We start from the raw sequence: 22,441 nt of genomic DNA on the forward strand, positions 1-22,441 counted from the left end.
AACCTGTCTGACACAAATCATCTGGATTTCCAAAATAGTTGTTGCTTTGGGAATATAAGAAATAAATCAAAAATTTGTGGTTTCCCAGAAAGAACTTTTCCCAGACTCTCAAATGCCCAGCTGAATATTGCAGCCCCAACAGGGAATGAAAAGTAAAAAGGAAGCAGAGTCAGCCAAAAATGAGGTATTCTCTGTTAAAAGGAAAAATGAATGTCTTTGACATTGATCATAATTCTTTTCCTGTTGACTGTCATGTCAAATCCTTCCTGGAATAATGATTTACAGTAGGTCTAATGTCAGTCATTCTTAAGCTCATGCTTCCTTAAGCCACTGGTTAAACAGCCACAAGGTGTTAGAAAATGACTATTTATAGGCTGACAGTGTTGAAAAAATCAGATTCCAGACTAGCAAGCTTGAAAATGCTTTTTTTCAAATACCCAAATGCACACGCATGTACAGCAATGCAACAGACAAACTTTTGAATCCCTAGCTTTTGAAGTTGGAAATATTTTATGTTCTCCTAAAAGAGATTTCACCACCTTTGGAAATGCTCTGTGTGAATTTTACCATGGTGGTTTTATTTACGTAATCTTTCCTTATTAAATCCCAGTTAAGCCCTTGCAACCTCAGAACTATACTCACTGCCCTAAAATATGCTTCAGGAGACCTTGAGATTTGGTTAATTTAATCACCACTTTTCTAAATTGTGCTCTGTATCTTAGGACACTATATAAAGAAGAAAGGCCAAAAAAGGAGACCTCAGCACACATTCATCTTTTCATCAGCTGTTATAATGCTGACTACACTCGCATGCAATAGGAATCCTGGCAGGTACACAAGGGAAACATCCTCAAATACAAAAACCTGTCAGGATTATAGTTCAGCAGATATTTTATTTTAACTTCATATGGAAAAATGAGCAAATGCCGTAGTTTATCTTTCTTTTGTTTAACATCTCCCACTGGATGACAATCCAAGAGAAAGCATTTTAAGTCTGTGTTAGTGATGCATCTTAAATAAATCAGATAACTCAGAATTTGGAACATTATACATTGTATGATTACTTTGATTAGATAAATCTGGTTTTCTTCTGTTTTTAAATCCATGCCATTTGGGTAAATGTTCTTGTGACAATACATAGCTTTTGTCTAAGATATGGGGCAGTGCCAGCAACATCCCTCATTGAGAGGTAACTCTACAATGGAATGACAATAAATGAGAATCTCTGTAAAAGGTTCACTAGATACAACAGGCCTCTAGCTGTACAGGAGATAATTTGTGTGTCCTGTTCACCTGCCTGCACAGAAAAGCAGAATATTTCCCTGATGGCATATGAACTGTTTTCCTACCTTGGTGAGCCCCTCCCAATCTTTGCTCTCTCCCCTGCCAACCTAAACCTGTCAACCTTGTTCTTGGCAACGATAAATTATATAAAAATATAACCTAGATTACATCAGAAAAGTATAACAACATCACAGGCAAAGATAAACATAAATCTGAGATTCTTAAGACTGCAAGAAGACACAAGAAGACTTTGGGGAAACTAGACACACAGAGCAAGTACAGTTCTAAGCCCCGCAGCACAAATATTCAACAGAACTTTCTTTGAGGTTAAATATCTAAATGTAGCTAGCTTCATACTGTATCTGCACAATCTGAGAGTCACTACTGAATAAGTAACAGATTTTTTCCCCTGCTTTATTTTTCCTGCTTTCCCTCTTTTGAATTTTAAAAATATCACAGAAACAAAGATGACTTGTCCTTTCTCACATATGGACCTGACAGATCCAAGGAACTGTACAAGCACAGTTGAATTTAACATTGCACAACAGTTCTGAAACACAGCCCTTTGTGATGATGTAGAATAGATTCTTCAATTATTATTTATGCTCCGGGATAGTGGAATTATCTGCATAATAATAAACTATTGTATGAAATCAGAAATTGCTCTTACTCCTTTCATCCTAATACCATACTTTCAAGGCAACCAGAACAATCAGGATGGAGGAAATTACCACAAATTCTCTTTCAACTGTCTTAGTAGCCAGACCAAGCCAATGTCCTCATCATTTAGGAAATGAAGAGAGACATTATGAAGCCCTTACTCTGAAATTTAGACTGTCCAGCCCATTCTTGTTCCTAAAGAAGCTCATGTATCTTCTACAATTCTGATATCTCTGCAGGAGACATTTCAACGTACATTCTAAACCAAATCTGCTTGAAGGCTATTACCATGCTTCAAAATTCTTGAAGAAAGAAAATCATGGTCAGATTTCATAGGAATGAGAATCATCACTGCCCACGGATTGCAACTTTAACTACCATGCCACAAGACCACCACAGAGCAAACAGGCAGCCTTCACCCAGTAATGATGAGTTGGTTGCCTTACAGATTATAGTTTAATGTTAAACTGGGAAACTGTGGCATGCCTTAAGTCTTCACATGTCAATACTCACTGAGACAAATTTATAAACACCTGCACAGTTTTTATTACAGAAATTATCTGCACATGAGAGTGACCTAAATGTAGCAGTAACTAAATTTTTGGAGCAACATCAGTGAGCTTTTTCTCTCTGGTTTTGTGTACATAAACAAAAGACATACATGTCTTTCTTTAAGCACAGAATAAAATAGGCTTTTAAAGTTGCTCATCCACATATCTTTAACCACAAGACTTCCTCTTACCAGCAGTCAACTTCAATGATTTAAATTTCATCAGTTATAATGGGAAAAGTCTCAGAGAGCATCTCCTATTTTTGGATTATCAATATATCAATTTTCAATATTTTAAAAATAATGAAATTGCTACTTCATCTTTTTTTTTTACCTTTTGAATAAATTTGGTGGAAATTTTCCAAGTTTGGACTTCCCTCTAGTCCTGAGGTGGACATATGATTCTCACATCAATACCATTCTATGCCTATGAAACACCGTTGAAAGGTGTTTCCTCAAATACTAGTTATCTGAAAGAATGGTAAATCACACAGAGCCAAAGGATATTTGCAACATGGGAAAACAGGACAATAAGGGCTTAAAGATTAAATAGAAGATGTTTCCCATGTTTGTTAAACAGGAAGAACAACAAATTCTGATATTTTCACCCTCTGCAATGAAATATTTTCATATATTCATTTTCATATTTCCAAATGAGATTGGATCTAGGATTCTCACTTCCTTCAAACAATTAGATCCAAGTTCTATTTTCAGTTGCTAAAGAAATGCCATGTGGTATCCCATGGCAAAGACATCAGTTATTCCTGTTCCCTCCACAAATAAAAGCAAAAATGTTTGGACTATAAAAACAAAGTATTAGAAACTTGACCAGTGAGACTGCTTATCTTTGCAACAACACAAAGTAAAGCAAAAGAAAAACAGCTCTTGGGGCAATTTAGAAATAGCAGCAAAGCAAGGTTCAACAGAAACAATATAGTTCATATCAACTCTTATAATCTGAAGCTGTTCTCTATCCTTTGGCTGTACCAGATAACACGCACCTTCAATATTTAGAAAAATTCTCTTTATGGTGAAGCTTTGGGAAGTTCCAAGAATTTGAATAATAGCTATAAAACCAGAGAGTTCTAAAACCTAGTCATGATTAAAATGTTATGCTAAAAGTTTAACAAAGACAGAAAGCTGGATGAAATGTCATAGCAACTTACTCAGAAAGAAAGAACATGCAACTGGAAAACTTTGAATTCAAGACAAACTACAGAAGGGCACCTTTGACTTTATCTTTGTGAAGCAGAAGATTAAGGGAGACCGCTAACACAGCTGGGGACATTATGGGTCCTCCTTGCATTTGAACATATACACAGTCTTGGGAAAGATTTTGAAGTATATTTTAATATAGCTTGGTATCATTATTTGCTTTAAATTTTGATCCTTTTTTTCAAAGAATCTGGAGTCTTTGGCTTGCAGATGTTTCTCTTAAGTTTCATTTCAAGAACTGAATAAAATAATGTTGTTTTTTTCTTTTTTCTCTTTATATTTAATGAATTTTCCATATGTACTAAATCTGCAGTATATTAATTAACATGTATCCACACAGGGAAGCAGTGGAGCTGATGAAAGAAAGGCCTCATGATTAACTTAAATAAGAATCTGAAATTTGACATGAGTATTTGGTAAATTCATTTTACCTAAAGAAATTAAAAATTTACTCTATTACTTATTCCACTCTCATACCTCTGTTAGATTAATAAAAAAATGCACACTGTCCATGTTTAAAATAGATGTTCATCAGGTGTATGGCCATTTCTGGAAAATGTGACAAATCACCACCTCGAGCCAGGCAACAATTACAGCCAAAGCGAGTATCTTCTTTACAGGCATTTCTGCACATCATGTGTCCAAAACAGAAGTTTTGACTAGATAGCCTCTAATTTGGATGATATCTTTATAATTTCTCTTGTGGTAGAAATCTGAAGAATTACATGAGCACCAGTAGAAGCTGAAAGAACCTGGTCACTGGTAGCTGAGTGCTTCTCACTCTCTGAGACAATCATTGTGAATTGGACCTCTTCTTCTCTACACTGTCGTATGGAAGCACAAAGCAGAACTTTGGTGCTGCTAAAAGTCCAGCTGTGTATGCCCACTTGAAGAAGACCTGATATTTCCCTTGGACACGGTCATATCATTCCACAGGCACACACATAATGGTTCACAATGTCTGTTATCTATAATGGGAGTGTAATGTAATTAAACCAAAACCTTGGTGCGCCGTGCTCCAAAATACCAGCCTGAAAGAAGGCAAAATGCTGGCTTTCATAGCAACCTAATAGGGTCATCAAGACAGCCTGCAATAACACAATTTTGATCTTTGATTCAAACCTCATGCCAAGTGAAGCTGATTTTTTTCAATTTAATTTTAATTTTCATGTAACTGAAAGGAGCTGACATTTGGCTGTCTAGAGGGCAAAGAAATTGGCAGGCCATTTACATGATCTCACCAACAGTACGTGCACGGTAATAACATTATACCATTTATCTGAGGAAGATTATCCTACTTATTCATAACTCAAAGCATATTGGTGAATAATTCAATTTTAAAAGCAATTTTTAACATCACAGCAATAATGAAATATAATTCAACAGTTTTGAACAAATAGGAAGAACTGGAAAATATTTATTTCCCTTGACTCACAACACTATTCTCATTAACAAACAGATTGAAATTAAAAAAAAAAAAAAAAAAAAAAAAAAAAAAAAAAAAAAAAAAAAAAAAAAAAAAAAAAAAAATTACAGGTCCAATTTGTAACACAAAAGGGAAATGGAGATTACCAGAAGTAAAACTGAGCTAAAATCAAAATATGTATGCAAGGAATAAGTGAATTTAAAAAGAATTACACTAGACAGAAGAATATGTAATGACCCAAATGCATGCACTAGAAAGCAAAAATTCCAGCACATTAAGGATCAGTGTAATTTTGAAGTATGGTCTCTTTTGGGGCATGGAGACTTTAGCACTCAGCCTTCCTTCAAAGAGAAGTTCCATGATCTCACAGAGTCAAACTGCACCATCCACTTCAACCCCCTCACGGTAAAATGGGAGAAAACTTTCCCTCTGCCCTGTGGATCTTACTAGGAGCAGGGCAGCCATCTGTCATCACAGAAACAGGAGAGAACAGCCAGATTGGAGATTTTACTTCAATGATTCCCTAGATTTTGGAAATTTCAGTCCAGGTCTTTCCTCACATGTTTCAGTTTCAAACCAAATGAAGTCTTTAAGCAAAGACTGATAGGTATAACCATAAAAAGAAAGAATAAAAACTGTATGCTCACAAACTAAAACTGATAAACTTGGCCATAGCTTATTATGCAACATAAAAGCTTTAGAGGTAAGTGGGTAAAAGGTTTATACAAGTAGTTTTGAAACTAAAGATATGCTCAAGCTGTGCAATGTACCTCATATTGGTTTTATAGAGCTCCTGACATTTGTTTTGTGCTCATTTTTAATAAATCTGAGTTTGAAAACTTTCACTTTACAGCAGTGACATTTTCATTTGTTACTGAAAGTAGAAAACTCATTACCCACCTGAAGAACATCTCCAAGGTCAGCAGTGCTAATATCTGGATCTTCAGTGGTATTAAAAGGAACAGGGTTAATTCTTACAAGAGTGAGCACTCTGGGTTCTGGGTATCTCCACAGCATCATTCCTGGACTGTCCTCAGTTTCATTGTAAAACACAACTTCATAGGCACTGGGCAGCTTTTGTGCTTCTGTCAAATGAAAGAAAGCTATAATCTGTTATACAATTTCTAGAAAGAAACATGCTGGTTTATGAAACCAAAGTGATTAAAAAGAAATCCCTCAGGATCAAAAGGAGAGAAAATAAAAAAGCGATTTCCCTGACTTTTAGAACATTACAGCTTAATGGAAAGAAATCAAACAAGTCTTTTAAAGTATTTTATTTAATTCTAGCAGATGTCTTTTCAACTGCTTTTCCAAAAAATATAAAGTTATTAATTTAAAGAGGCAAATAATGTGTAATAGGTTACTACTGTTTCTTTATAATCCAGAAAAAAAGAAAGAAAAAAAGAGAGCCACAATGATATCCTTCTTACCTGCATCTTGTATATACTGGAACAGGCCTGTTCTCAGATCATCTGAGGTATGCTCAGTTTTTGAGGCCTGATTCCTTTCTGCAGAAAAACAAGTGGGGTGTGTACGTTCAGGTATCAATGTCTCTACACTGCCCTTTTCAGTCAGGTACTGCCACAGAAGCTCCTGGAGAAGAACTAAACAGTTCAAATGCTCTTGACCCCAGAAAACCTTTAAAAAGGGGGGAAAAAAAAAGAGAGAGAGAGAGAGAGAGAGAGAGAAAATATGAAAAAATTACATACAAATATTCAGTCATTTTTGAAGGGAAAAACACCTCCCCAAAACAACAGGAACTTTATACAGCTTCAAGTCTGCTCTACTTACACCTTAATTGCTTGCGAGCATTCTTAATGTTAAAATAAAGAACAGATGCAACAAAAGATCTTTACAAAACCATTTGTCAAATCTGTTCTTTAATGAATTCCTACCATTTAACAATTCATAGTGATGCTGCCTGCAAGACCACAGATTTTAAAAGTTATATTCAAAACTGTACGTAATGCTAGGACTAGTCACAGGTTTCTCAGTTTAAGACACGACAAAAACCTCTTAAAGATACAAAGTTTAAACTCTTCAAAGAGCTTGGTGCTCCAAAGCTGGAATTCTGGAATACATTTAAAACTAAGTGACACAGTAAAGAATGTGACACAGAAAACATATGAAAGATCATCTTAAGCACAAAATTGAAGCACGTGAATTGGGTGTTCTCTAAGTCCTCCGATTGACGTTAAAAAGTTCAAAGTTTTCTGAAGTTTAAAACAGAAGTTCAGAAAAAATATCTCATAAAATTGGGCATGTGAAGTTCAGAAGATTCACACACTTTGTAGCAGAGTAAGAGGCAAGAAGGCATTCCTTTCACCCAGCTTTGACAAGCGCTGCTGCTTTTTTCAAATCAAGCTCCTGTTTGAGAGAATTGTGTTAATGGGGACAAGTCCTTTAGATTTCATGTGTGGAAGCAGGCCTTGAAGCAAGAAGACAAGAAGCAACTAGCAATAAATTAGCCTTTGAACCATTGTGGGATGAAATAAAAATTCCCAGACAGTAACTTTGAAGTCCGTGGTAAGGGTGTGAGTAAAGTAAACAAGTCAGGTGTGCACATAAAGAGTAGTGCAAATTTTTCCGTGGGGAAATACCAATTTTCAAATGTGAAAAACATCAAAGGATGCCTGATGGGAGTGTGGTATAGCTGCCAAGAAGGCAGATTTTTTCTTGCCCTGCACCAAGTAAGGCTGCAGAATAAACCAAGACCCTCTTGAAACACAGCCACAGCCAGTCCTGAGGTAAACACTGCAGGCTAGAGAGGTGATCCCCTGAATTTAGTGCACCTCCACTATGGTTTCTAGAGTACCTCTGATCTCGGGGTCCCACACCGGCTCCAGCATCGCCTCAGAGGAGCTCTCTGTCACCTAAAGCCAATCCCAGAGGCCCCAGCTCCCCACTGAGAGAGGAGAGATAAACGTTTTTCTCCCTCACGCTTTTATTCATTTCATTTGTAGGCAGTGGGAACTCCAGGCCATGGAACTCCAACTACAATATTCAGAGATGAGGCACTGATTTTACACAAGCTCTCAAGGTTCTGCTGCAATACAAATTAACAGTGATAGATGAGGTCACGTTTAGAGCTGGTAAAATCATTAGACATAAGTTAATTTGAAACAGAACTGCTAATGATTTTGTTATAATTCTCAAATCTATTCTACCCGACGAAACACATATTATTTTCTGCAAAAGCTAATTGTCCCTAATTATACTCTAATAATAAATGGCTTTCTGAGATTTATAGACTTTTTTTTGGTACTTGTCAAAACCCAAAATTTTGGGGAAAAAAAAGAAGCATTTTATTACCAACGCATAAAGGTAGTCAGCCAAGTACCTGTGAAAAACAAATAAAAAAGGAGCAAAGAAACAAATGGACTTTATTCATTAACATATGGGTTTTTTTCCTAAATTTGTATTATCTGATTAACCCTATTTCCAGTTCTAAGACCTTCTAATGCCAATTCTGGGAAAAAACTTAATGACATAATTAAATGTCAAAATTTCATTTTTGCGCTTTATATACTTGATTTATGTATTTATTTTAAAACATTTGGTGTGTATAGATACTATAATAAAAATAATTAAAACAAGATATATCTTAAAGCCCACTTGCTTAAGCCTCACAGAATCTATTTTTCATTTCAAGAACTCCCATGCTTCCTGGACGGATTTCAAGCTGTGGGCACTTCCAAAAAGGAGGGTATAGCACGGAAAACAGTATTAATTGCTACGAAAAACAGTTTGCAATTACGCCCCTGAGAAATTCATGTAAGTTTAAAAAGAAAGGATATGTACTTCTTAAGGCTACCCCTAGGCATTACAGACACATTAATCATGGACAGACAAACATATACCCATCAGAACAGGATCCTAGATATTAAGTGTTAGTAATTGGATCCAGTAGTCTTAAGGAACACACACATACAGTTAAAATGCAGGGCTTAAGCACTACTTAAAATCACAAAAAAAAAAAAAAAAAATCAAACCCAAAACACTGTACATAATCAACAGTTGACATGAAAGAGTAGATATTTATAAGGTAAAATAAAAACCACCCAAATCAAACAAGCAAAAATCCCCAACCTAGCGACCAGTTGTAGAATGAAAAGGCCTTCATGCAGTTTATTTATGAAAATTGAATCATCCAAAGCCAGTCCAGCTCAACAGCACAACCATAAGCACCTTATACAGACCTGCAGCAGTCCTCCTCTCAAATCAATGTAGATTTTTGGAATAGATTGCTCCGGGCCAGGATCACCACTGTGCTTACACCACTTGGCTTCCAAATTAACAGAGCAGCAAAAAGGGCCTATCAGAGATTTGGCTCTTTCTTTGAGACTTGTTTTAAGTAAGAAATCTTTTATGTCAAGGGCTAAAGATGATCCATGGATTCCTAAAATGAGAGAGAGAAATTTAATCCCACTGGCAGCTATTCTCCCAACATTTTTGTGCTTATTTCATAAATTCACTTTACCATGAGCCTGGGGATCCCTGCCTGCAAGCCACTACTCATACAAGTAGTCCCACCGACTTTCTTGGAAGTACTTGTGTGGACAATCACTCTTCTCTCCAAGCAAGGGCATCACAACTGGGCAACAAGATCTGGAATTTTTTTTTTTTAAATTTTCTGGTTTTTTACTTCCTCTTCCCACTATCAACCAGGCTTTATACCATGCTGCTGTTAGAGAACAGGTCTGTCTCATGCACATTTCTTACAAAGAACCATTTGCCAAAACATGACTTTCGGCATTCTGAGTATTTTAAGGTTTATGAGAAAAGACATTTTTCATTCAACTAGGATTTTTTTCCCACAAAAGTCTATTAAGAACAAGAACATCTGCTTCAATTGATTAAATTTCAAACTGATAGGAAATAGTGATTTTGAACAGTTCTCTGCTTTTGTCCAGGTTAGTTACTATAACATAGCACCTTGCTAGACTTAGGAGTACTTACCAGGAGAAAAAGGGTACTGTTTGAATTCAAATAATTCAAAACAAATGCTTATCTCAAAATATATAATGCACATTTCCTGAGAAAAGAGTTTAAAGTTTTCACTCCTAACCTTTTGAACTTTACATAGCTTCATAAAACCTAAAAATGATAATGGCAGATTACATTTATGACAGAACTTAGATACTCTCATTTAAAGACACAAACATTTTGAGGATAGAAACATCATCTAGAAATATCCCAGCTCTTGTCAATTTAACTTACTGCAAATCACTGTTTAATAAAATAAACCATACCTAATATCTCTATTTCTTTTGTATATTTACATGGAAAGTACTACATCTGAGGTTGCCTTAACTTTTATCTCCTTTGGTGCTAATACTTGGACTCAACACCCTGAATGTTGGATGTCACCCTACTTTATAATGCACGCAGTTTATTTTTCTAATGAAAAAAGACATTTTAAAAAGGCAAACGTTTTTAAAAAACCACCTAAGGCTTACACACAAGTGTTTCAAGTTTCATTTTATATTTTTATAAGTTTGCTGGTAGAAAAATCCCCCCAAAACACAACTCACTGTTTTGAATCCATGCAGTAAAACTTCTATGAATCTCTCCTAGTACCCAAGGAAGAAGTGTGTCTGCATCCTGGGGCTTACAGTTTCATAACACTAAACACTATTTTTTGTAATGGAAGGAAATACATTGCGCATTTTTTTTTTTAAAACCAGCAGACACTAGGGAGGTGGTCCAACAGTGCCCATAGTAATCATGGCGTTGAATTGGGTCCAACCTGAGTAGGAACCACAAACCTAAACCATCTTTCCCTTGAGCTGCTGGAGTTTAGTAAGAATGATCAAGGGCTCAAACAAACCATTGTCCCATGCCAGTCAACAGGACTGGGAGAGGAGTCCTAGCTTTGGGTTTTTTTATTTAGGCTGGCTTCTGAAATCCTGCATCTGCTCTCATGGGTAACAGGCTTGTGGGACAGATCTGTTCCAGGTGATTTTTGACACTGAATTTCAGTGATAATCAAGAAAACTAGCATCAACACACACCATCATCCTGCTATGGTTAGTTATTTTAAGAGGCACAACAATAACTATAATTTTTTTTTTTTCATATTCTATATAAATTTTGACTTCAAAGTGAATAAATTCTTGGTAACTATTGCACAATTCTTCAATATAGAGAAATGTTCTTCCTATAGTTTTATTGGAATATGTGCCAAGTTGCAGAAATAACAAAAGGGGAAAAGGAATGCCAGAATACAAGTGGTTTTATTTATGTTTTCTTTCACTGGGATTACACTTGGAAGGATTATGCTTTGCAGACTCTTTGTGTTGTCATGTCAGCTCCACAAAGTACAAAGAAAACACAATATCCAGCAGCTTAGAAGCAGAACTGAGCATTCAGCACATAAGACTGCTGGTTCAAAATCAGCAGTGCCTTTCTCAAATGCTAAGCAAACAATGAGAAATGAAGAAACAATTAAGAATAAGGAAGTGTTGGTTAGTTTTCAATACATGAAATATTACAAGACACATCCATGGATTGTGTCCTACAAATACCAGGAAAAGCTCAGGAACTCAGAGATTTTTATTTTTCTTGCTGTGATCCAGATTGCGCTTGTGTAGACAAGAATCACACCCTTGCCTCCTCTAGCAGTTGCATCTACATGTCCTTTCAGGGATGAAGTGACTCAGTATAAAAAAACACTGTTCACTGTTAAAAAATGCAACACAGAGAGCATTTACACAAACTTGCATGAAGTGATGCTTTGAGGAAGCTTAAAGGAAACAAATGAAGAACAAGTATGCACAAACCTTAAAACGCAATAGTAAGTAAAGAGATCTCTCTGTCTGAGAGAAAATTCAATAGGGTACTATTTCTATGGAAAACCTAGAAGTATATGTTCATTCAGCGAAGTGCTTTCCCTGACTAAAGCAATCACCTCAGAAAAATAAAGATGAAAAATAATTTTCCCTTGTTTTTGCTTTCCCACATACTATTTTCAGTCAGTCCTTCAATGTATCTCTCACAAACCTTTATTGTAGAGGTCTACCTTCAGTTTAAATAGATTAAATCAAAGTGTCCATTTGAAGTGAACTTGACATGGCAGCACAAAGAAGGAATATATCTTCATAAATGATTGTAGAAGTTAACTTGTGCTGTTTGAATTATGGCTCATGAACACCAACGCACTTTTCAGTACGTGCAATAATTTACTTTTAGGAACAAATAGTTTCATGACTTTTAAAATACTCCTCCAAGAGACTAATAAATACGAAGCACTTGCTTTGGACAGTGTTTAAAAAATGCTGCCAGCCCTCCCCTGTCAGACTCCAGCCAGAAACACAATAGCACCACAAAACACATCTACACCAACAGAGCAAAAGAGAACTTAGACCAGGCTTCTGTGTGCTATTGAAGGATTACCTTTATGATGACATACGCTCAAAAGGAATATCCAGGTATTTTTATATGGTTGGAAATGATGTAGGAGGGTTTATAAATAGCTAGCTTGTCACATACAAGAAATTACCTTGCTCCAAAATTAAAGGTGGAGATCATTACCACAGAACAGTGAAAAAATTTTACCTAAAGACATTTACTTTGATATTCTAACATTTTTTTTTAGTCAGTACCTATTTGATTTATGCTAAGATTTACAAAGACATATCACAGAATCTGAATACCTTTATACGGTTTTACACAGAGATTAAGGTTTATATATAATTATAGTAGAGCTGCATTTGCATTTGTCAATAATAGGAGGCTTCATCCTTGTTAAACTGCTATGTGTGCATAAATCCATTCATATGAATAAAAAAAAGAAAGAGCTGGCCCATTTTAATAGATGCAGCAAATATTTAAAAATAATCCTTGCCTTACAGTAATGATCACTTAGGGTTTAAGAAATACAGGTATTAAAAGAGCTCTGTTTTTCCTGGTTATCAGAGGGAAAGACAATGTTTTGACATAAACTATGGACTTTCTGTTTTCAAAAACATTTCAGTGCTGATGTTTGAATCAACTCCAAATGAAATGAGCAGAAATATAGAAGGAGGTTTTTTTCTTCTATTATTCTTTGTGCATTTGCTCTTCCTTAGCTGCAAATGCTGTTTGGTTCACTGCACTGTCATCTAATGCAACACAGAGCATGATTTTAATTGGCAAACTTGAATAGGGAACAAGAGAATTAGAAAAATGGAAACACATTTATTTTAACGAAGGTAGCAAATGGCACTGAACTGGCAGTTAGCTCTCTTTTGAAAAGCCAGTAGCTTTGCTACAAACAATAGCACTATGAAGAAAATTGCTTTTCTGAGTTTGGGGCAGCTCAGAAGCAAGAGTGCATCCCAGAGCACACAGATCCAGCCATGCTGGTTCGGAGGCACGTGAGCGCTGTGGTCGCACCGCCAGCAGCAGCCTGTCGAATGTATTCCCACCCAAGGGATCGTGGTACCCTCTGAAGGAAGAAGTCCAGGCTTTCCCATGGGTCCTCCATGCCTGGGTGGCAGAGACACAACCTTGCTGCTGAAGATCAATTAGCAAATAGTTTTCCTTAGTACCTTCTGCTAAAGTGATAATCTGTGGTATTTAGTTCTGAATATTCACTCTTCACATTTCTAACTTCAGCAGCTACTTTCAGATTGTCAGTGCCATTAAGACAGCTATTAAAAAATATACATGCCATTGTATCTAATATAGTGGTACCACAATCTACACAATTTGTTCCTCTTAAGAAAACTGTAGATACATCGCAAACTGAGCAGTTATACTACAGTTACAATGCTCTGTTGACAAGTAACACTGACAAACCATCTTCTGAGAAGAAAGGGTAGCAAAGCTGTGAAAACAATTGCAGGGAAAACACTGCAGTTAATTTAAGAACTAGCCAATTTACTCAAGTCTGGAAACAGCAGTAGCAAACAAATGGTGAGGCATAGTAAAGAACAATTTTAAGAACAATTTTCCAAGAGAGATTTAGTTTACAATCCACTGACCGCACTGGATTTCTCATTAGTATCGAGCTGAATCTTATGATGGTTCATTCTCCCCATGAGAACAATACCTACATGTTACCAATTAGCTATTCTCTAGTGAAAGAGAGTTTTTCAGAATTACATTGGGACACATATGGGCTCTGTAAAAACATGAGATGTGTAACACACGGTAAACAGAAAGTAATGATCTTAAACAGGCCAAACCCTTGAATTCATCACTAATAAATGTCCCCATGCATTCAGCGGTACTGGCTGTTGGGAGCCTGTTTTCTTCAAGTACTTCAAACACTAAAATCCAGGAACATTTATTATTTTAATCCATTACAGGCAGTGGTTGATTTAACTTTATTGGTTGCGGTGGTGGTAGTAGTTATAGTAGGGGTAAAGCTATGTTCTTTTACACATCATTTCAAAAGGGCTTAATTATATTTTATAGCTCAGGCCAGGAATCCTGCTTGTTTTGTGTCTAACAAGGTTCAAATGGAGTTCAGGTCAGTGATGAATCAGAAGAGAAGTCAAAGATGGTTATCTATTTGAAATGAGCTCATCTCCCTTAAAGAACAACTGGGCAGGTACATCATGTTAATTACACTACTGCATACTAAATAACTGAAAAATCTCAATTCACTCGGTGATTTGGTAATTTTGGATTTTGTGATGCCTGATCACAGAGGGTATATTAAAGTTTAGATCCAAAGGGATTTTAATTTTTGGTCAAGGCTGTCATTGGAGTACAAAAATTTAGGATATATTTGTAAAGCTCCATATTGCCTTATGTTATTCCAATTAGGTGGAGAAAAATGCACAATATAAACCAACAAAAACAGTGTTCATTTTGCATCTGTGAGTCCAGCTTTCAAAAGTGAGTGCGATATTGATATGAGTAGTACTTGGTTCTTTTATCATAAACATTTTATTTTTAGGTACCACCAGATTTCAGAATATCAGCTAAACATTCTTAGTCCAGCTCTGCACATGGACATGTTCTTCAATTTAGAAAAAGATCTATGCATTTTCACATATTAATTTTAGTTGGCTGGTTGAAAACTGGCTTATTTTCAGGAGATAGCTGCTACCTACAAATGTCACTGATCTTTTAAGTTGTAGATACCTAGCACAACTGAAAAATCAGACACTGAATGGTTGCCCAGCAAATGAAGAATTACAGAATAGTGGATTCCACTCAAAATGTAAGCCAGTATAATCATCACAAAGTCGATTTAGAGTTAAGATAGCTTTGATGTCTTGCACCTCTGGCTCTACGCTTGATTCAGTGAATTTTAACTGCTTTGTAAACTAAATCGTCCATGAACTAGAGGGTAACTTTCCTTTGTAAATAAACCATCCTGAAGATAGTGCCTGGCAGCAGCTGAGCTCTATTTGGGCCTCTGTAACCCAGCCAATTATGCTTGTGGAAGTCAAAGCTTGACAAGCCACACAAACCAAAAAGGTTTCCCCATGCTCTTGGGATGTGCCTCCTGAGGATCAAGGACAGTCCAGATCCAGACTTATTCCAGTCTTCTTCTAGTCTTCTCCCTTCAATCCTTCTTCCTTTGTATACTTCTCTGTATTCTCATTTGTGCCAGCATGGTCATTAAACTGTACCTGTCCAGTGAACTAGCTGAGGGAGTCAATCTTGTTGCAAACTTTTATTTATTACTGGGTCAGGTTTTAGAGAAATGAGTGCCCTGACTCAACCCAATGAGCAGCTACCTGAGTAACTGAGCTAGCACAAGGCAGTGTGTGGACATGTGTGGCTATAATAACCTGAATTTTCTATGAAATTGCACCTTTTGTCTGGGCACCAAGCTGGTAATTCCATCCCATAAAAATATTCTTTACATGGAAAAAGAAGAAACATGTCAGTATATCAATAATTTAAACAGCTTAAGGAACTGGTCCCTAAGGCTGGAAATAATGTCTAACCTCTGTGTTCTATACCTCACACTGAAAAATGAAGACTGAATGAAGAACATCTCAGAAAGCATAAAATGTATAAAGAAAAACACCCAGCTTTCAGTATTATATCTATTTTCTCATTAATTTAAACAGTCTATTAAATTGACTTCCATGTAAATACTGTATCACCTATTATTGCCACATACAGCACTGGGATCCCACTATCAAAAGAAATTCCCCTCTGAAAAAATATGTAATTAATTTCACAATAAAAGCTGAAGAGATTAAAACACCAAACATATTTGATCTGAATCAATTTTCATCTGAAATACTTTCAAAGCTGAGTTACTCAGATAGTAAATGCAGTTCTACAAAATTAGCGAACGCTGTCTTGAATAAACAACTTACAAGGAACTTCTTTCTCACTTTTTTATTCTCTGAAGTGCTAGTTCATCAGTAGCAACTCTGAACCCTATTACGAAGTATCAGTAGGGAATCTGAGCAGGATTAATAGTGGTACTCAGTCCTGGGATTAGACGGTGTCTTGTTTCATGGATTTTAGGCCATCTGTTCTTCCCTCCTACATTATACTCCTGCAGAACTATAAACGCACCTCCACCTCAGGGACTATAGAAAGGAATTAGAATTCTTCTGCTTTTCATTATCACAAGATTCAGTAACTCATTTCATTGTCAGGATAATCCCCTTTTACTCTTTCTTTTGCGCTTGCAGGATATGCCAAAATGACAAATAAAATCCCAGATGTTAGAGACCTGATGAGGTCTCCACCTTTCCTTGAGTGTTGGGTTTAAGCTACTTGGGACACTGTGTCAAATCTGACAGGACCCTGATGCCCACACCCAATATTCATTAAGGTTTGTTAGTGATTTGTATAGCTGTCTACAAGCTGCACTTCCACCTCAGTCCTCAGTGGCCATTTAAATATTTAGTTTGTCCTCTGGCTTTTACTGACAGAGAATTAATTTCCTATTGTTCAAGTGTTGGAAAGAGTTTATATTTCTTTCTAAAAGTAACAAACGCCTTCTGGGTGCTGTAAATGGCTTGTTACTGCCGCATATTATTTTAGGTAGTCATATCTAATTTAAAGTTTTATTTCCCCACGGGCTAACTTGCATATCTGCAGCATCCAAAGGCTATGACAACGCCTTAGCAGAGTTTTCTCGAGGGAGTTAGTTAACTCCAAAATGAAGTTTGGTCTTTGCGCTATACCAATTCATATCTGCATTTAATTTCTAAAAGTTCTGTAAAGTATCTCAAGTATGTAATTATTTTCGGGTTTAGTAAAAATACTTGCAATTATCATAGGCTCAACTAGTGTTTATTTTCCCCCCCTTATTTATATGCTAAAGTAATCATCTCTACATATGGGAGAAAGGGCTGGGGAATTCTGTGTATAGTCTTTGGAATATTTTATGTCCGTAACTCTCTCAGTTCAGACACCGAGCAGCACGACTTTGCTCCCGTGCCCAGCCAGAGCAAAATAAGGCTCCACTGAGAGGCTACAGGCTTCTTGCTGTCTTTCACTTTGGGGAAAGGATGGTCCTCAACTTCTCTTAATTTATCTGCTCTTTTGGCAGGCAGGTAGTGCTAATTTCAACTACAAACCTAAACTAACTGAAAGCCATATGTTTAGAATCACATTCTGTTTTTTAGTATTTCTTGCTAAAACCTACTTCAATCCTAATGCCCTGTGACAAGGAGCGACTCACACACCTCAGTCACGGCACCAAACGATCTCAGATCTGACTGGATACACGGGACTCGAGTTCTAAGCATTTGTAGAAGATGCCACATACTTCAGAGGACAAAAATCACTGAACCAGGTCTAACAACAGCTCTTGCAGTTCGGGTTTACATCAACAGTACAAATAAGCTGCCAAGTGAAGGGTTTGGTATTTAAAAAATGGGTACAGGTTTTAACTTGTAACTCCAAGCCACAAAAAAATAAAATTACTAGAGATAATTGTTCTATTGAACATCAATACGACAAAGTCCTACCCTTAAGGTTGTCAGGAAAACTATGATGGTAATCTCTTTCAAAGTTTGTTTGGGTTTTTTTTTTTTTTTCTTTCTTGTTTTTTTTTTTCTTTTTTTTTTTTTGAAAAGGGATTTTGTTTTGTTTTATTTTTTTTTCTTTTTGTGCCAGTACACTGCAACAGAGTCTACAACAGTATTACTTTACTAAAACCAAAATAGTGAGTATTTAACCATGAGCACAGAGGGGACCATAAGTATTCTAACAGAAATCGTAACCATGTTGTTATAAGTAACTGTTGTACTAAAACCTGAAAAATGTCCAAAAAATGAAGTCCCTTGACACACTAAAGGTTTGGGGTTGTACAACAGCACAGCAGGATATATAGAAATAGAGGTGTTTTAGTTTGATCCAATTGCAATATGAGTGTTCAACACTTAAAATTTATTTTGCTAGAAGTTTTTCAGAAGCTAAAACTTTTTAGTTTTGTAAGAAATTAAAAAGAAAAATGAAACCAGAATGCCTTTAAGTTTCCATGATTAAACCAGTAAAGTCTAGAGGGAAAACTGATAATTAAAAAAAAAAAAGTTGCATAGCAAGCTTTCTTAATTTCAGCTGAAAAGAAATGAAAGCAATACACAAGGTCATGCACTTTTATTTTCCCCTATAAGTGAGGAAAAATGCCGACAATATATATTCTTGCAAGGTTTTTTTTGCACAATAATTCCTAGCAAATAGGATTCCTTTCAAAACAACTTCATCTCCTGCATTAGAACTCATCTGGAAAAGGGGTCGTTTACACTGTTTATAAAACACTGCCACATAAAACGTGTAAAAAACCATATTTCACTAAAAATAGCTTGCGTAAGTAAGGGATTAGAGTAGTTTCTACTGCTATAATTGTTCCTTTGTAGTTTTTTCCATGATGTTTTTGAACAGTGTTTTTAACTATGTTTATTAAAGTCAGCACATCAAAAAGGATCAAAGAGTAAGCTAGTGGGAACCAAAGAAACCCCAAGCGTATTGTGTTGTCTCACTGGGGAGTTATGCAGATTCAAGTAAACAAGTGCAAATTGTTGAGGTTTTAATGAAAATTTTCTACAATTATTGTATCTGAAGTCATTCTATATAATAACATCTGTACAGCAGATGGCCATACTGTACAAAAGGCAAGCAATGCTCCTTTTTCTTCCTCTGTTTTAACAGTACATCTGAGATGACTACTTTTGTCATTGCGCTTAGCTTGGTTCAGCAAATAATTCGTAAAATGCAGCTGCTGCAGATGGTCACAATAGTTATTTGACTGTAAAATCAAAGACACAGTGAAGTATTCACATATTAGTTTCATTTTTTAAAAAAATCTCTGACATTAACCCTGTTCAGCTCAAAAGGTGTATCTATAAAACCTTTTATAAAAAGAACAGTAGTGAAGAACTGAGATATTTAAATGCTCCTTCCTCTCAAGAAGCAGCTACAAACTTTTAAAAATTGAGTTAGCTTGCACAATTTCTTTGTAATAATTAAACAAATCTAGTTAGCAATTGTATTCCTCTAAAGAATTTTTAACATTAAATTATAATACTATTTCCCCCACACTGAGTTATTTTATCGTCTATCCTGAAGTTTCAATTTCTACTTTGGATTTTATTAGCACTTTAAATTCAGATTAACAATTAAAAAAAAAAAAAAAAAAAAATCCAAGCAATTTCTTAAAAGATTTTTGACAATTTTGATCAGTTTTGGGGAAGTGTGTCTTTTGTTCTAATTGAAACTTAATTTACTGCACCATCACAACAGTATGCAAAACCTCATGCAGATGTATTTTTCTTTTTATAAAGCAGAGATAAAGCATTTTTAACTGGAAAAAAATGTGAAAATCGTCTGTTGATGTCTATTAATTGTCTGGTTATGGAAGTTCTTTATTTAGAATAACTAATGTCCATTTTCATTAGATGTGACATCAGTATTGCTCCACTTCACAACGCCTGCCAGACTATGACCGTACTGAAGATTCATGTATGGCTCATAACACGTAAAATAAAGATTGATTTCCTCAGACTGCCAGAAGAATTAAGAAGCAGAATTTCATAGCTGAAAACATTTCTGAGGCCTAACATGCAAAGCAAGGTACGTCCTCCTTCTGGGAGGATGAAAACCTCCAGGGTAAGTGAAATACAGCGTCAGTTTGCCAAATTGCTCTATAGAACTGTGACAGAGCAGCCCGCCTTTGATGCATCGAAGCATGATGTGAACACCATAAAGTACCATGGGACAGATAACGCATAAAGGATAGAGGGGAACGACGGAAGGGAAGAGGATTATTACAGAGAAACAAAAGTAAAACTATTTAAAGCACATTATAAAGGCTTTTACTCAGTTGCAGTGCCTTCTATGCTAGAGTTGGGATCCAAATGGAAAAGCGTGGGAACAGAGGCACTGTTCCTGCCTGCACTGCTGTTTATTAATGGGTAAATCAAAAGTTTCAGGCCCTGGCACTTTCACAGGTTTTCATGTCCTATGAATCTTAAATTTTTCATTTTTAGCTTTTCAAACAATAAAGAACTGAAACTTGTTGGGCTGAGGAAACATATTTCTGATGAAAAAGAAATAAATCACCACCTCAACTGGCCAACAACTTGTTCCTTTCAGCTAGAGATTATTTTACCTCACAAGCTACTCCTCCAACTATCTACATCTGGCTCATCTCCACACCATGGAAATACACCATCTTATTAATTTTACTGAAATACTAATAAAACAATTTACAATGACACTCAAAATATCTCCATTTTAAATGAGTCTCTAGTATCTGGCTAATTGTACCCGAGGTGTAAAGTTTCCTTGCCGTGCTTCAGTAATGAGGCCAGAGTGCCTGTTTTCCCTGTGTGACTCTCAGGTGTGCAGAGGAAACATGTAAAAAATTGAAAACTTCATAAATCTGGAGGAGAATAACAGCATGACCCAATATTTACATAGTAGCACCTGTCAGGGCTCTGAACAATTATTTTTACACTTTTTAAAGACAGAAATAAAGGTCCTAAGAAGAAAATCTAGTTGCAGAGTGAAAACTGTCAAAATTTTGCCCTTTGAATTATGTGCTAAATTTTCAGAATACCAGAGGAGTGGTTCTCATAACCACTATTTCAGCCAGAATTCCATCAATAAATTAGTAATTACAAGCTAGGGGATATTAACTACAGAATTAATCATTCTTGGGTGCTCCCTCGCAGAAAGGAAAACTCAGGTAATAGAGTCTATCAGGGATTTGCTATTTTCTGTTTTGGATTTATGATGTTGGCTGGAGCAGTTACCTGCAATGCCCCACACTTTGAAATTGTCACCAGACCACCACTTACACAAACCAGTAGCTCTTCCAGCTTTAAAAAAAAACCCCTCTTACCTGCAGCTTTATGTCCACCTTTAATATTCAGGCTCCCACTGAGGTTTGAGAAAGAGACTAACAAACAAGGTTTACTGGGGTGTGGGATGGTTTCCATCAAAACAACCATTTGAACGGTGTGAATGGAAATTTTCTGGAAGAAGGAAAGGGCTTGCCACAAGTTTTCTTGCACTGAAGCCTTTTGCACAGTGTTGGTGTGCGCTGCTGGTAGGAATTCCTTTGTACTGGGGTGTCTGGATATCAAAGTGACATCCTCATCTGGAATAATGCCAGCTGATGAAGCAGCCTCCTTCCTGGGCATATCTTCATTTGTGGTTACGATTTTCTTCAAGAACTGGTTTATTTGGTCAAGTCTGGCAAAACTGAGATTTGCTTTCAAAGGTTTTGATATGTCCACATTAATGTCAGCTGTAGGGGAGAATTGGAGAAAGAAATGTGATTAGCTACAGTACAATTATTCAAGTTGTGTGCAAATATTAGGCATTGAGTGGAAATAGCTTTTCCATCATATTCCCATCATGTTTCATTACAAGGACTGAATCAATGTTAAAACATAACAGTATTTTTAGCAAAAAATTTAGAAATAAAATAGAATTAAAAATACTATAAGCAACCATCACTATATACAGTTTTAAAGGAAGAAACATGGCACAATGTGGATTTTATCTTGTCTCTTCTCAGGGATCACGACAGCTATCTGAAAGACACACACTTTATTTGAGTGTGTAGGAGGGTAGATACATTAGCTCTTTTGTGTCAGAATAAAAATATACTTCACATTCTCTTGAGTTTTATATCCAGGAGAACTATTTGACTAAACTCCAAAGCCAACAGTGAACATTTTCAACACATTTAAATGAGTGAATAACATGTGTATTGTGTTGTTTCCTACACAGCTCATGTGCAGCAGTCTTCAATGCATTTTCAAGATGAAATGGGAAATAAAAAGCAAATACAAAAACTGAGGTATGTTTAGATTTCTTCATTTTGCAGGGAGAATAATGTATTTTTAAATTTTTTTTAAAAAATCTTTATTATTTTTAAA

The 22,441-nt window shown here is 36.0% G+C and overlaps 1 protein-coding gene across 8 annotated transcripts in view; it reads right to left on the minus strand.

Moving 5' to 3' along the window:
- Positions 1-22,441, minus strand: part of VPS13B (vacuolar protein sorting 13 homolog B) — a 428,881-nt gene that overhangs the window by 74,582 nt on the left and 331,858 nt on the right. For all 8 annotated transcript variants that reach the window (XM_040076409.1, XM_040076406.1, XM_040076434.1 and 5 more), the window contains 4 exons: positions 21,397-21,804; positions 9,335-9,534; positions 6,566-6,773; positions 6,036-6,220 (listed from right to left, as the gene is read on the minus strand). In XM_040076409.1, coding sequence (XP_039932343.1) covers positions 6,036-6,220; positions 6,566-6,773; positions 9,335-9,534; positions 21,397-21,804 — 1,001 coding nt within the window. The remainder of the gene's footprint in view (positions 1-6,035; positions 6,221-6,565; positions 6,774-9,334; positions 9,535-21,396; positions 21,805-22,441) is intronic.

Source organism: Hirundo rustica, chromosome 1, assembly GCF_015227805.2.
Source record: "Hirundo rustica isolate bHirRus1 chromosome 1, bHirRus1.pri.v3, whole genome shotgun sequence".
Taxonomy (NCBI): Eukaryota; Metazoa; Chordata; class Aves; order Passeriformes; family Hirundinidae; genus Hirundo; species Hirundo rustica.